This window comes from Kryptolebias marmoratus, linkage group LG7 (assembly GCF_001649575.2).
Source record: "Kryptolebias marmoratus isolate JLee-2015 linkage group LG7, ASM164957v2, whole genome shotgun sequence".
Taxonomy (NCBI): Eukaryota; Metazoa; Chordata; class Actinopteri; order Cyprinodontiformes; family Rivulidae; genus Kryptolebias; species Kryptolebias marmoratus.
Window position 1 is genome coordinate 10,729,644 of NC_051436.1, and position 14,423 is coordinate 10,744,066.

Below are 14,423 nucleotides of genomic sequence, written 5' to 3' on the forward strand. Positions count from 1 at the left end.
CGAGAAGCAACAGAATTTTTGCAATAAGATTTTTATTGACCAAGAAATGAGAAAAAAAAGGCACATAATCAAACAAGTGTCTCAGAGCAGAATAACATATAATAATTTTGCTACAGTTTCATTCTCTTTTTCTCTAAAAGATACACAATAAAGAGTCCATTTTAACCAGAAACTTCTTAACTCGTTTTTTCTTTGGCATAGAAAATGTCATTTCTGAAAATAACACGTGAGCAACTTTGGATGTTTTAATAATTATTGTTCCATTGTTATCATTGTGTGTTTGAGTTTTCCTATAATTTGATGTTTGTCTTTCAGTGAATTAATCTTTTCATGTCATAGCCGATGGTCCACATTCCTCTGCCACAAACCCAAATAACCTCGTAAACAATATCAGCTCCAGCAGAGTTCTCTTACATTTCCTCCAGACTTTTTATAGCTTCTTCTTTAGAGATTTTATCCCAATCTTCGGGAATCTTTCCATCTTTCTCAAATTTGCATTTATAGTGTTTGACCAGATCATCTTTAAATCTCCACACAAACCATTTCCAGTAGGGCAGTTTGGACTCATCAGGGGTGATTTTCCAGGAGGCAAACTGTGGACCTGCAGTTCTGTACCATTTATAGGGAAAGGTTTTGTCTGAATCACTGTCAGGATAAAAACTGTGATCACTTGCAACTTCTGATGTGCAGAACTGGATGCTGAAGATATCTGTGTTCCAGTAATGTGTTCCATTGACAGCAGCAGATCGATGGAAAGGTACGCAGTGGTCGTCAGGACTGTGATTTTCCACTGTGTTGGTACACACAGCAAAACAGAACGGACACTTTACCCAACAGCACTTACACAAATGTTCAATGAGGATTTCTTCAGGTGTTTGTCGTGCGTTTTTCATTCCATCCCGAGAGAAACTGTCGGTTTGCTTCTTGACTGATTCCAGTTTTTTGTTTGCTTCTTTCACGAGGAAGTCAAAATCCTTGATGTCATCGAAGTTTTGAAAACAAAACCCGTCAAGCCTTAGCTCATCTTTGAGCAGACTGCATACTTCATTCAGCCACGTGTTTGTGTTTCCGAGGGGGGGTTGGACTTTCTTTGATGCAGTAAAAAAAGCTTGACTCACAAGTGTGTTGATGTCTTCATGATGTTTTTTGAATATATCATCTACTTTATCTACTTGATCTGTGTAGATATATTTCTGTACTTCTGCTTTTATGAAAGCCTCAGATTGTCTCCTTGGATAATATATGTATTCAATGAAACTATTGAAGTTCTCTTTGTCAGCGAGTGATTTCAACATGTGTTTCTCCAAGTCTACTCTGTTCCCACTGAACACTGGGAAATTACACTTCATCTCTCTAGCAAGAGACATGGCTGTTTTGGTATAAACAGCTTCAGCAATGGATGTGTTCAATTTTTCACACATTAGTTCTGCAAGGACGACAGCAGAGGAGCTTCCTTGACAAAAGATTTTGAAAATGTTGTAATACTGACTTTTCTTACTTTCCAGATAAATGAGTGGATCGTTGTTCTTTCTGAATTTTTCCTGGGACTCCTGAAACCATGTTTTGGCAAAGTCAAACACATACAGGATGAGATCAATTGTGAACTCCCTTTTTAAAGAATATCTCCATGCGGATTCAGATTTGACCACGTTTTCTATGACTAGTTGGATCATTTCTTGCAAGTAAGTAGATTGATAGCCTCTTGTAGAAACAGGCTTTTCTTTGATTGCATTGAGGGACATTTCTTTAGCATTGTTAATGAGGTTCCTGATCTGTTCTTGGTCTTGGGAAGAAAGATCGCTGTCAGAGTTCTGATTTTTTGATGAGCTGGTGCTAAAAAGGTTTGCGAGAAATGTTGTAACTACATTTCCTTGTTTGCTTGCGTCTTTGCTTTTCCTCTCATCATTGTCAGGTTGTCCACTTGCTTCACAGAGACGTTGTTTCTTGCGGAAGATTACATAATCTTTATAGTTACCCATTTTAGATATGTTTTTGTATCTTCCACTTGTTTTAAATTCATGTAAGTGATTTTCTTCCACACCGAGCTCCTTAAGGATAGTTGACAGATCCTCTTCCAAGTTGATGTCCTCAACAGGTTTTGTATCACTTGTTAATTCAGTGACCCAGGTTTTCCAAACAAAGCTGAACTGCTTCTGTAGTTCTTCGTCATCTTTGGCCTTGTCTTTTAACTGCTGAGCGAGTTCTTTGCTCTTCTGCATCAGTTTAGTCTCAAAGACTGCCTTCTTGTCATCCATCTTTTTCCGAGCATTCTTTTGTTCGATAACTCCATCCAGTTTTCTTTTAACTACTTTCACCTGTTCATCACGAAACTCTTTGATTTTGCTTTCAAATCGGCCTCGCCACTGAACCAACATTTCCTTCTCCTTGTCGTTCTCAAAGTACTTTATCATTGCCGTTTTGATTTCTTCGTACATTTTGCTTGTTTCGTTAACCAGGTAACTTTTCTCAACCTTGTTGAGGTCTCCATTTTCAATTCTGTTATAGAGCTGGTTTTCGATCTCCAACATGTTGTTCCTGATGGCCCAGGTCCAGTTTCCATACTGCACCTCAAGTTTTCTGTACACTGCAATTTCTAGAGTATTTTTAAAGCTGAAAACAAAGTTTTCATTTAGAAGTGCCTTCCACAGGTCCTGAATGTTTGCGTTGAGCTTTGAAAGCCTGACCCCATCAGACTTTGATGCTTTGGAGAGAATAACATTTTTGAGGTCTTGGATGCTCTCACTGTAACCTGGATTCGGAGGGGCCATAGGTGGACTGCCTTCCCACAGCTGGGCTAAGTATTTTACATCTGTTTGGACGTTGAATGCAATAACGTCACTGAAGCACTCTGCACTGCAATCCTCCTCTTTGGCTGCTAGTTGGGTCATTTGGTCCAGTTTTTCTTGCAGGCGTCTCTTTCCATCCATGTTTTTTTCTGCTGCTGCAACATCTGTAACATTCTGGTGGACAAAAATACAACTTGGAGTAATTTTAACTCTTTTCATTCTCATGAAAGCCTGAACAACAATCTGCAGAACATCTTGCATATCAGCTGGATTCTCTCCAAAGATGTTGATCAATGTCATGTTTCCCACACCAACGACAAATGTTGCCAGTTCGTTGTCGTGATGAAGAGAAATGTTGCCTCCCAGCTCAAGAGCACGCAGTCCTTCAGTGTCCACCACTAAAACATAGTCAAACTTAAAGTTCTTCTTGAACTCAGCAGATATTTTGACCAACTGCATGAAAGCACCTTTGGTGCACCTGCCAGCACTCACTGCAAACTGTAGTCCAAACATTGCATTCAGCATTGTTGATTTTCCACTGCTCTGTACGCCCAAAACTGACAGCACAAAAACTTTCTGGTCACCCAGCTTCTTGATGACTTCTTCTAAAAGACTAGGGATCCACTTCAAAGGAACATGACCGGCGTCTCCATCCAGCAGCTCCAAAGGGTGTCCAGAGATCAGCAGATCTGCAGCCAGCTTTGGGTACTTGGTCCACTCCCCCCATCTTCTGTTTGGGTGACATGATTTTTGAGCCTCATACATCTGCCCCATTTCTCTGAAAATGTGCTCCAAGCCAAAAGTTGCAGATTGCAGCTTTTTTGATAAGCCTTCAAGCTCAGCTTTCTTGGCTTCTAAAACTTCTGATTTGTCGTGTTTGTTCTTTAAAGCCAACACCTCAGACCAGGTGTTATCATAGCTTTGAAGAATTGAAGAAATATCGTCTGTGGAGAGGGCATCCGTTAGAATCTGAGTCCATTTCAGAAAATATTCTTTGTCTTTTGATTCCAATGATGAGAGGCTTTTGGTGAACAGCTTCATCAATTCACTGCAGGAAGCAGCACATTGTTCTTGCCGTATTTCCATCAGTTGTCTTTCCTTCATGGATTTCTCCTGTTCAATGGACTGTCCTTTGAGATGGTAGAGTTCTTTGTTTTTTTCGCACCACTTGTGCCACAGTTGACCTTGACAAGCAAGAAATTCTTCTTTGATCCTTGAAACATCTTTACCCTGCAGCAAGTCATCTATTTTCATCGCAGAAATCTTTCCCTTTTGACACATAGGGTTACTTTCATCCACTTTGATTCCAGAGACCTCAGCCATGGTTTCAAGCTGGAAGGATGTTTTCAAAATGGAGGTATCTTCAGAAGACAACACTTCCTGAATGATTCTCTTAAGTACTCCAGATACATCTGACTGACTTTTTTCTTTAAGTCCCAGTTTGTATTTTCCTTTCTTGGTTTCAACAGCATCACAGGTATCATCAACAATGAGACAAATCAGAGGCTTTTTGAGTTTGAAAAGCGCTGATATTACTGGCCAACTCTTGTCATCTTTTTGGAGCTTTGGCACCAGCACAACATTGACAGATGATTTTTCAATCAATATGTCTCGTTGCTTTTCAGTCATCACAGCATCACCGTGAAGATTACAAAAGGCAATGCAGTCATTGAAGGCATCGTTGGGTTTTCCAGCAGGGCAGTACCAGGCAATCTCTGCAACACCGTCCAATAAAAGGCGAGATTTGGTGCTTCCAGCACAGTTTCTATGGAAGAACGTGCTGTGGCGGTCATTGATCAAAGAGTTCATCAGCTCAGACTTAGACACTGATAGTGAACCCAAACGGAAAAAAGACACCAAGGGTCTCTCAGCTTTGTAGATTGGAACACTCTTCATGGTGATGTTTGAATCCCCTTTGGTTACCTTCCACGTTTTTGTTATCTGTCTGAAGGTCCACAAAGGACACTCGGTTTCCATTGTAAATGGATCAGGAACAAGCAAAGGTAAGGCATACTGACACTGTGACAACTTTGTGATCATGATCTGCCTGAGGAAGCTGTCTGAGCAGTGAAATACTGCCATTTGAACATCCATTGGATGAATGTGAGTTTGTTTTAGCTGATGTGTGGTTACATTTGTGTTCAAAAAGTCCTCTAAATCATCTTCATCTGCTTCACTTGTGTCAGACACAGAAATAGGCTTTGGTTCAGTAACTTCAATACTGTCTTGTTTAACAGGAATATATCTGGCCCTGTAATCTAACATGATTAACTTGTGAAGAAAATAATATGCCAGATCTTTCTCAGATGTGTCATGGCATGGTGTTATAGGTTGACTTATTTGAAGAAAGTCAACTTTGGACAACTTCTGTTGATATCTGTCCTGCAGGTGAAGTCTGGCAAACAGTGCTTCTGTTTCTTCTTGATGTTGCTGCTTCTGAATAATTTCATCAGAAATCTTCCCTGGCTGCTGTAAATTACAAAGATAAACTGTGTTTTAAAAACAAATCCCTTCATAGGACAGATTAAATGGTCCTTAATAATATGTGAAATAAATGTTGGGAATGTTGTTTCTATGCCTTGTTCATCATAATAAACATTTGGACAGTAAAATTAATTATGTTGTGTTTTTGAACAAAATGAGTATGCATGCCATATCTAACTGCACTACTGCCTAAAATGTACTATAAAACACGTATCAATAATTTGGGCCACATTTAAGTATTGCCATCATTGTCAGGCACGTCTAGGACATACAACTTGTAAAACCAAACCACTTTAAAAAGTACAGTTAAATAAACTCTTACAGACCATAAAATGCTATTGTTCAACATCAATGGTGGAACATGTTGAAGTCCTATCTACAGTACAGTAAAAGTGTTTGATGAAGACATTTCTTTTGTTTCTACGGCTTTAGGTTTTAGCAGAAAATGAATATTTAACTTGAAGCAGCTTCCTACCGTTTCCTTGTTTTCACACAATTTCTCATCAGAGGTTTCTGCAAGAGAAAGTAAAAACACATTCAGATTTCAACAAGCTGATATTAACAAATATTAATATCATTGGGAGCTAACATTAGCTCAGTTTATGCTTGTTTCTCTCAGAGTTCTCAGCTGGGTTAAAAGTCCTGGAAACTGGAGGACAACAGTCTTCTAAATAAAAAGGTAGAGGAGCTAAACAGCTTCTTTGCTCGAGTTGTGGTCTCAATTAGCCTAACCCAAACCTATCAGACACCCCACTGACTGTGCAGGAGCATGACGTGAGGCAGGAGCTGAGCAGTGTGAATCCAAGGAAAGCCACTGGACCAGATGGAGTTCCTGGGAAAGTATTAAGGGCCTGTTTGTGGGAAAAGTCCCAGGTCTTTACCATCCTTTACCGCGCCCAGCTGCAGACCGACATGCTAGCCTGTCTGAAAACCACAACTATTATTCCGGTTTCCAAAAAAAAAAAAAAATCACCCACTGTCTGTCTCAATACCTTCTGCCCTGTGGCCCTCCCTCCAATCATCACAAAGTGTTTTGAGAGGTTGGTCCTGCACCACATCAAATCCTGCCTTCACTCCACCTTCAATCCACATCAGTTCATTTACAGGGTGAACAGAACAGCGCTGCGCCACCTTGAACATTGGGAGAACTACGTCAGGATAGTCTTTATTGACTACATCTCAGCTTTTAATTCTATCCTACAGGACATCCTGGTCAGTAAACTGACTGACCAAGGTCTCCCTCCATCCACCTGCCACTGGGTCATAGACTTCCTCACAAACTGGGCCCACATCTTTCCTCCACCCACACACTCCCCATAGGCTCTCCACACGGGTGTGTGTTGAGCCCCCTTCTCTACTGCCTTAACACCCATGACTATAGCCCCGCCCTCCAAAGTAACACCATAGTGAAGTTTGTGGTCGACACTACAGTGGGGAGATTGATCTCAAGAGGAGATGAGACTGCCTACAGCGATGAGGTCCTGAGACTAACATTGTGGTGTTCAGTCAACAATCTTGTTCCAACATTGCCAAGGACAGCTCACATCCCGGCTCCCACCTCTTTGAACCGTTGTCCTCAGGCAGACGCTATAGGTCCATCAGGACCTGGACCACCAGACTCGGAGACAGCTTCTTCCCACAAGCCACCACAATTTTTAACACACTCATCACAACCACACACTGTTCTACACACCTCACAAGTTCAGAAGTCTATCTTAGACATGTGCAATATTCAGTATACAGCTTTTTTAATCTTAATCTAATCAATTTTTTAAAAACCTCTTTAAGCAGTAAAAGGTAATAAAATCTTACCCGTTTTATTTTCCTGCATCAGTCCAGTGTAGCAGCGTGGACTATTTACAGAGACCATGTTGTTTATTTTTCTCAGTAGATCTGCTATCTCCCCTGCCTCTGTCATACTCTTTGTACATGTGTGGAATCTTTTTTCATCAAAACTGGCAAAAGCTTTCAGGTCTTCTAGTATACCTTCACAGTTTTCACCTAAATTATAGGTCACAACGGTCATTAAATGAGCCAGTGATTGTGTCCCAAATGTTTTTTCTAACCACTGCACTCCTGAATCATAATGACTGACATGAAAGCCATTTGAGATCAGCAAGAGAAAGGCATTAATTTTCTGAATTAAAGGGAGTTTTTCAGTGCTTTGTTGGCCAAGTAAGTTGACAACGGAGATGCGCTGACCACACAGATCATATAGTTTGGATGAAAAGTTTGTTTGCTCATCAGGGTCAAGTAGAAGGTTTTTTGCTCCGGTCTCAACAGAACTCAAATCTCCAACTAACACAAGTGTAAGGTCAAGGTAAACTGAAACAGAAGAAAAACACGCCATGTTTTACTGGACACAGAACAACAACAGGTTCAACATGTGGTCTGAGATTTTACTAAGATTTGATGAATAAAACAGATGAGTTGGTTCTCACTTGGTCCACTTGTGTCCATTGGTGAGTCCCCCTCCTCAGAAGACCTTTCTGTAAAATAAAATGTCACCGTTTTGGTCATTTTGTGAAGCTTAAATAAAACACAGTAGGTTAAATATAGCATTAGTACTCAGAGATAACTCTACCTTTCTCTTTGGTTGCAGATGGAGCCGATCTGTTTTCAGGCTCTCCCTGCGTGCTGCCATGGCTCGTTTCTGGGGGGTGGTCTTCACCAGGTTTTTCCATTAATTCAGACTAAAAATTAAACAAGTGGTTTTATTGTATTATTTTAACAAGTATTCCTCTATGGTTTTGTCCAACTGATAACAAAAAAGCATTTTTATTAGTTGACAAACAAGCAAAAACTATGAGAATTACTTCAACTGTTATAATTAAATAAGATGAAACAGTTTGCTATATTTACACAAATGTCATTCACGCATCAAATAAAACTAAATTATTATATAACCTGTAATTATTATATACAAGCACCGAAGCTTTGTGTTTTAGGTGAACATTCAGTGATTGTTCAGTCATAAAAGTCTGAGTGGCTTTATTACGCCATCATATTTCCACTACATCGACCTAAACGCCCTATTGGGGGCGAAGTCCCCCTGAAGCTCCTGTAGTTTCCTGGTTTTAGAATTAAATCCAGTAATTCTGATGTACAAGAGTTATCAATGGATTCTTAAGTTATATATAAGTTACTATCAAAATAATAATACATCAAACACAACACAGAAATTATTCTGCCTACATTTACTCATTCCTACAGTCCAATCCTACAGCTGCACAGCTTTTGACACAGCATTCTCATATTTTCTGCCCAAACAATTACAATTTTGAGCACTTTCAATTTTAGAAACCTGATACTTTACACCTCTAAAATCAATCATACATTAGGCTCTATCACTAAACTAATCAGAAATACTTCCAGTCTTGTCCACCGTGTCATGTCTCAGTCTGGAGAAAGAAGAGAGCAGTGTTTCTTTACAAACACATCAACCAGCTGTAGTTCCCATCACAGGCCACCAGATGGCGCTCACACAGGCATGTGTGCAGACACCAATGACTCCAGCATAAAAAGTCACGTCTAAAATGGTGAATTCTAGTTTATGTTCAGACCTGCAGTGAGGTTGCGTTTCTACTACATGTTGTAAAGAGTGAGCAGCACAAGCGGCGCTCTGCGATCCGCCATTACTCCAGAACAGGACAGCTACTGGCTGTGTTGGTGCGCATGCGCGATTTTCCACGCTGTCCCATCAAGGAGGGGGTCAGGAACCCCCCCCCCCCTCCCTCAGTTAACAGTCTTTCAGAAAAAGAAACCAAATGATGGTTCAGGCAACGTTTGTCCGAACCCCCCGATCACACACACACACACACACACACACACACACACACACACATTAGAGCAAACTTTTACATTATAAATATACTCACCTGTGCTCGAGGATTACTGAGCTCTTCTTATCTGAATCTATTTCCTCTATCGCAACACAGATTATATAAATCTCACAAAGACCCTCCTACTTTCTCTTAACCAATCAGAGTTTTTTCTTAAAAGTGAAACTAAAAGCAACGGTTTCCCAGAAACCTTGGATTTACAAGAAACCATTATTTAGGTTGACATGAATACTCATAAGTTCTTTAAATTTAAAATATGTACTAATAAGTAGATTAACTCATTGAGCTACATGGTTGTGGTGGTAATCCTGTCAATTCTGTTAACTAAAAACAAATACAAGACAGAAAAAAAATATTATATTATGAAAGCTGGAAAAAAAGTGAATAAATTTAACCCTGATAACTCGAGGACCACTTGAAATTGTCAGAATTCATTACATCAAAGGATAGCAATTAAAAGGTTCTTTATTATTATTATTATTAATAAACATGTGGTCATGTTATTATTATTATTAATAATAATAATAAAAACATCCAGATTTATACACAGTAGATGTTCATGGTTAAATATACTTACCTGTTAAAATGAGCATGACTCTCTGATGTCACTTGTTATAAGTCTAAACTCGGACAGAAAGCAAATGTAAATAAAAACAGAATGCTATAGTTTGGGATTTTTATAAATCCATATTGTATAAATGACAGAGCGTAGTAAACATTTCAAATGTTGGAACTAATAAACTGTACCATTTTTAGGAACAAATAAGGTAATTTTGAATTCTGTGGTAGCAAACCATCTAAAAAAAGTTGGGACAAATGCAACGAAAGTGTCAGGTGTGACAGAAAGGAATGCAAACAGGACATTAAGGAGCTTGGGAAAACTAAAATAATTGATTTTAAAGGGGACATATAATGCAAAATTCACTTTTTGCATGTTTTTGGACTTCCATTTGGGGATCTGCTGCTTCTAGAAACAGTCTAAGTGCCAAAAAAAACACCCATTTTTTGACACTAAGTAAATGTTTTCTGGTGTCTGCACAACGACCTGTTTCAAAAACCTCCGGATTGTTGTGTCACAATCCCTGTTACCTGGCAACCCCAGCCCCTCACCTAGCAACCCAAGTGGAGCTCCGCCCACTTCGTTACAAGAAGACCGTCAGGTTTGTTCAGCTGGTTTTACTACTGAACAATGTCTGCTGGAAAAGGAAAATGTTCTGTTGTCGGCTGCAGTATAAAACATGTACCGCTGCTGACCCGACCCGCTACAAGTCTGCTTTCAGACCCGCTGATTGTCGCCGTCGAACTCGATAAATGGTGGTTCGGAACCGCTAAGTGCCCCTGTCCCAAAGTCAGAATCCTCAGAGTTTGAATTAATAACAATATAAATGAGGGTCAGAGCCGCAGCGTTTAATCCTTTAGAGTTTTTATATTTTGAGAAGGGACGTGGCCAACAGCAGCTTATCTGCATAATAGTGACGTAGCCCTAAAACAGGCAGAACTGATCAGGTGAAATCTCAATACCTGAGAAGGATTCTGTGTATTAAATGTAATGAAGATGTTTTGTACAGCCCACAGCCATATCCAAGGAAGCAGAATAGGTCCCCTTTAAAGAAAACAAAACAAAAAAGCTGTCATCCCATCTCTGAACACAACACTGCAGCAGCAGAAGACCACACCGGTCCTGCCAGCTAAGGACAGAAAGACAATGATGAGTCTCTGTAAACCCTGGTGATGGTAAAACTGAAGCCCCGTGAAACAACAAACCTCTTTGACGCAACTGGTTTATGGACGATTTACCAGTCAGAAGAGTGACACCTGCTGGCTTTGTGCCAGAACTGCATCTGAATGGAAAGGCCTGACGAAGCCTCACTACAGCTTTGAATTCCTATTTAATAAATACTCTGCATCCGGCATATACATGTATATAAAACCTTGTGGAATGAAGGTGGTGCTTGTGCTACTTGGTTTGATTAAATATCAAACGAGGACTATGTGGGGCAGGAGGTCCTGCTGGTGTGAAGCGTTTACAGATTTGAATTTAAACAGGTTTCAGTCGACTCCTTCCGAGGCAGACTACCTCTCCAGCTCTGGAGAAGACCAGCTGTGCTGGCTCGGGAAGATACTTTTTGGCTGTCTTACGTAGTTCGGGCTCTGACAGAGATCTCTGCGCTTCCACTGTGGCAGCTGCTGTTTCACGAAGGAAGGGGTTACCGTCTTTCATATTAAGAAAATGATGCACAATAACAATAACACAAACCAACTCTGCTGTCCGAAAGATCCCACAAGTTGTCTTCTGCTGAAGGCCCAATACGGTGAACATTTTAGGAGAGAAGCCTCCTGCAGGTGGCGCTGTTGTTAGGATTTATTTTATTTTTTATCCATCTTCAGAAACAACAACATATTTAAAATGGTAGGGGGTTAAAAATTGTCACTAAATTGCCAAGACAACTCAGTTTTATCAACAGGGATTACTGTCATGGAAATTGCATCAAACACACATTTTCTTTGTGGAATATCATTTGTGTTTATATCAGTTGGCTTTCTATTTGTGTTGTAACAATGAAGATGAATAAATTTGGGGGAAAAACAAATATCCCGACAACAGCGCCACCTGCAGAAGGTTTCTCTCCGAGGATCTTTTTTCTGAGACCCGAGGATGTCCTAAAACGTACACCGTAGCTCAGATCTTTCCCTGGCAGCTGACTGATAAGAGTTATCAGCAATATAACACCCATTACTGGAGAGGTAAGAGAAACACAATAATTACACATGGAGAAATAAAGGGTAGAGTACCTGTGGCGTTGACGGCTCCGGCACATTCAGCAGTCGGCTCTGGTACAACCTCGTGGGTCCAAAAGAGTGGCTAAGGAACTGTGGTAAACCTCAAATGGTTGAAGCAATGTTAAAAAAAAGTGTGGGTTTTCCACAAAGATGTGAGACAGAGGTCATACAGGGGCCGATTACTTCAGCGGATCTGTAAGCTGCTGAACAATTGTTTGTTCATTTAAGACGGGTGTCCAATCCTGGTCCTCGAGGACCACCATCCTGCATGTTTTCCTTGTTTCCCTGCTCCAACACACCTGATTCAGTGGTTAAATCACCTCTTCATGTTCTGCAGAAGCCTGTTAATCACCCATTGATTCAAATCAGGTGAGTTGGAGCAGAGAAACGAGTAAAACATGCAGGATGGTGGCCCTCGAGGACCAGGATTGGCTACCCCTGATTTAAGACCTCGTAAAAGTCACGTTTTTGTTTAGTTTTGTCCCGATGCCTGAAACCTTGGATCTTACGTGGTCATACTTTCGTTTCATCATCTGTAGATGACCTCTGTGCCGGCACACCTCCTCTCGTCAGTGCGAATTTGAAGCAGCTACTGCTTTAGCCACCATCTTGAGCTCGAGTAACGCCACTTGGGGCGGTTTCTGTGACTGACCTGAGGCTACATTTCTGAGGTTTTCATGCTTCGTTTACTATTACCGACTAAACAGATGCATCTCTAGAATGTCCCATTTGACGTCTCGTCCCCTTTCTATGTCCTCAGAGCTTTGCAGCTGGAGAAATATTCGTGATGTCAGCCGTGAGTGTCCCCACTTCTCCGGAGTCGGGTCGGAACTACGCAGCTATTTTCTATTTTACGTAATAACTGGAAGCACTCGGAGAGCACCAACCTCCGCCGAGGCCACGGTGTCGATAAAAACAGTGCGATCCAGAACCATCCAAATCTGATCATTATTATTATTAGTGGTTTTAATATAATCTTGTTAATCCCATTGAAAATACCACTTCCTAGGCAGAGGGAACAACAGGCTGACATGTTTCTGTTTAGTGTTCGTTTCCTGACTCAAAGTGATGTTCTGAAAGGTGTGTGTGTGTGGGGGGGGGCGCCTTGGACCGGCCCACGCAGCCTCGTTAACATTTGAGTCACATTGCGTCGTTAACATCGCTGCACAGCACGAGGTCCTGCTGGTGTGACGGGACCCCCGCAAAACCTGACACGCTCGATTATACCCGACCATCTCCACGCCAGTCTGAAACTTTGACTTTCATTTTCGTTTTCCTTCAAATTTTCTTTAAAAAAAAAGAGCTCAATACGCAAATAACCAACCCAAAGTTGGTATTTGGGAAATTTGCTTGCAAGTGTTTTGGTTCATCAGTGCCAACATTGTGACGTCTCCGCCAATCCCATCCCTCCCGTTTGCTCGAGGAGGAGGGGGTTTAAGGACGAAGACGCCGGCCACCACAGTGGGACCACTCAGCTCGAACGCACCGGTTCGTTAAGGTTTGTTCCACCCAAGGCGATCGCAGCGACGCCCCGAAACTGAAAAGACTCCAGTTAGAAGCTAAACTGTGGCGATTTGGGTGGAGATGTTTCACTCTCAGGTGCAGGTTCTTCTGGCGGTGGCGTGTCTGTCCGGGCTGTTGGCGCGGGTCGGCGGTGCTCCACGAAGGGAGCAGCTGACAGAAATCCTCCAAGAGGACTTCATCAGCGGCATGGTGAGCACCAAGTTTGACGTTCGGACTGACGGCGGTGGTCCAACCCTAGTCCTGGAGAGCCACCGTCCTGCAGGTTTTAGATGTTTCTCTGCTCCTCAGCGGGTCTTCAGGTTCTGCAGAAGCCTGTTAATCACTCAGTCGTTCAAATCAGGTGAGTCGAAGCAGAGAAACGTCTAAAACCTGCAGGACGGCGGCCCTAAAGGACCAGGACTGAACACCCCTGGTTTAGAGGAACAATGCGAACAATTCGACCAACGTTTCTGTTCCCCTCCAGGATCTGAGCCATTTGCTCGTTCTGAGGTTTGCCTCTGAACTGATGGCATCGAGAGGAAAAGAGGCGATCCGCGAGGAGGAGGAGGAGGAAGAGGAGCTGGGAGGAGGCAGGGAGAGGCTGATGAGACGCCACGCTCAATTTGCCCACCGAGCGCGAAAACCAGGCTGCCGCAACTTCTTCTGGAAGTCTTTTACGGCATGTTAGCGTCAATGAACGTCGAGCCGGAGCATTTTTTCTTCTTAAAAAAAAAGGATCGATCGACATTTATCTCCCCTCTCGAACCAGGGCAACTTACAGTAACATGGATTTACAGACGGTTTTCTGGTTGTAGACAGTGACAAAAGATAACTGTTGTTAAACCCTGGCAGTTCTATTTACTGTATTGTGTTTTCCATCGTGTAGTTTAGCCTTACGTTCTGTGAAATGCAAAATATTTCAACTTGTTCTAAATTAAAGTGGCAGAAATCATCCCTGAGCCGTCATTTCCAACAGCGTAACTCATATTTTATTTCATGCTTGGAGCTGAAAGAAGAATTAGACAAA

At 41.6% G+C, this 14,423-nt stretch overlaps 2 protein-coding genes across 5 annotated transcripts; one reads left to right on the forward strand and one right to left on the reverse strand.

Annotated features, from left to right (window-relative positions):
• Positions 1-15: 15 nt before the first annotated feature.
• LOC108249517 (interferon-induced very large GTPase 1-like) lies at positions 16-12,145 on the reverse strand. Of its 4 annotated transcripts, none has more exons than XM_017438953.3 (6): positions 11,906-12,145; positions 7,855-7,963; positions 7,712-7,759; positions 7,083-7,595; positions 5,746-5,783; positions 16-5,255 (listed from the first exon to the last, which is right to left on the reverse strand). In XM_017438953.3, the coding sequence occupies exons 2-6, from the start codon at positions 7,952-7,954 to the stop codon at positions 411-413; spliced, it is 5,544 nt and encodes a 1,847-aa protein (XP_017294442.1). In that variant the 5' UTR covers positions 7,955-7,963; positions 11,906-12,145; the 3' UTR covers positions 16-410. The 4 variants fall into 4 exon arrangements, with proteins under 4 accessions (XP_017294442.1, XP_037832447.1, XP_017294441.1 ...); XM_037976519.1 differs by lacking the exon at positions 11,906-12,145 and adding an exon at positions 9,149-9,194 and having other exon boundaries at positions 16-5,252; XM_017438952.3 differs by lacking the exon at positions 11,906-12,145 and adding an exon at positions 9,149-9,194.
• A 620-nt stretch (positions 12,146-12,765) lies between these two features.
• On the forward strand, positions 12,766-14,084 carry sst5 (somatostatin 5). Its single transcript, XM_017438964.2, has 2 exons — positions 12,766-13,606; positions 13,881-14,084. Exons 1-2 carry the CDS (start codon positions 13,478-13,480, stop codon positions 14,082-14,084), a joined length of 333 nt encoding a protein of 110 aa, XP_017294453.1. The 5' UTR covers positions 12,766-13,477.
• Positions 14,085-14,423: the final 339 nt, after the last annotated feature.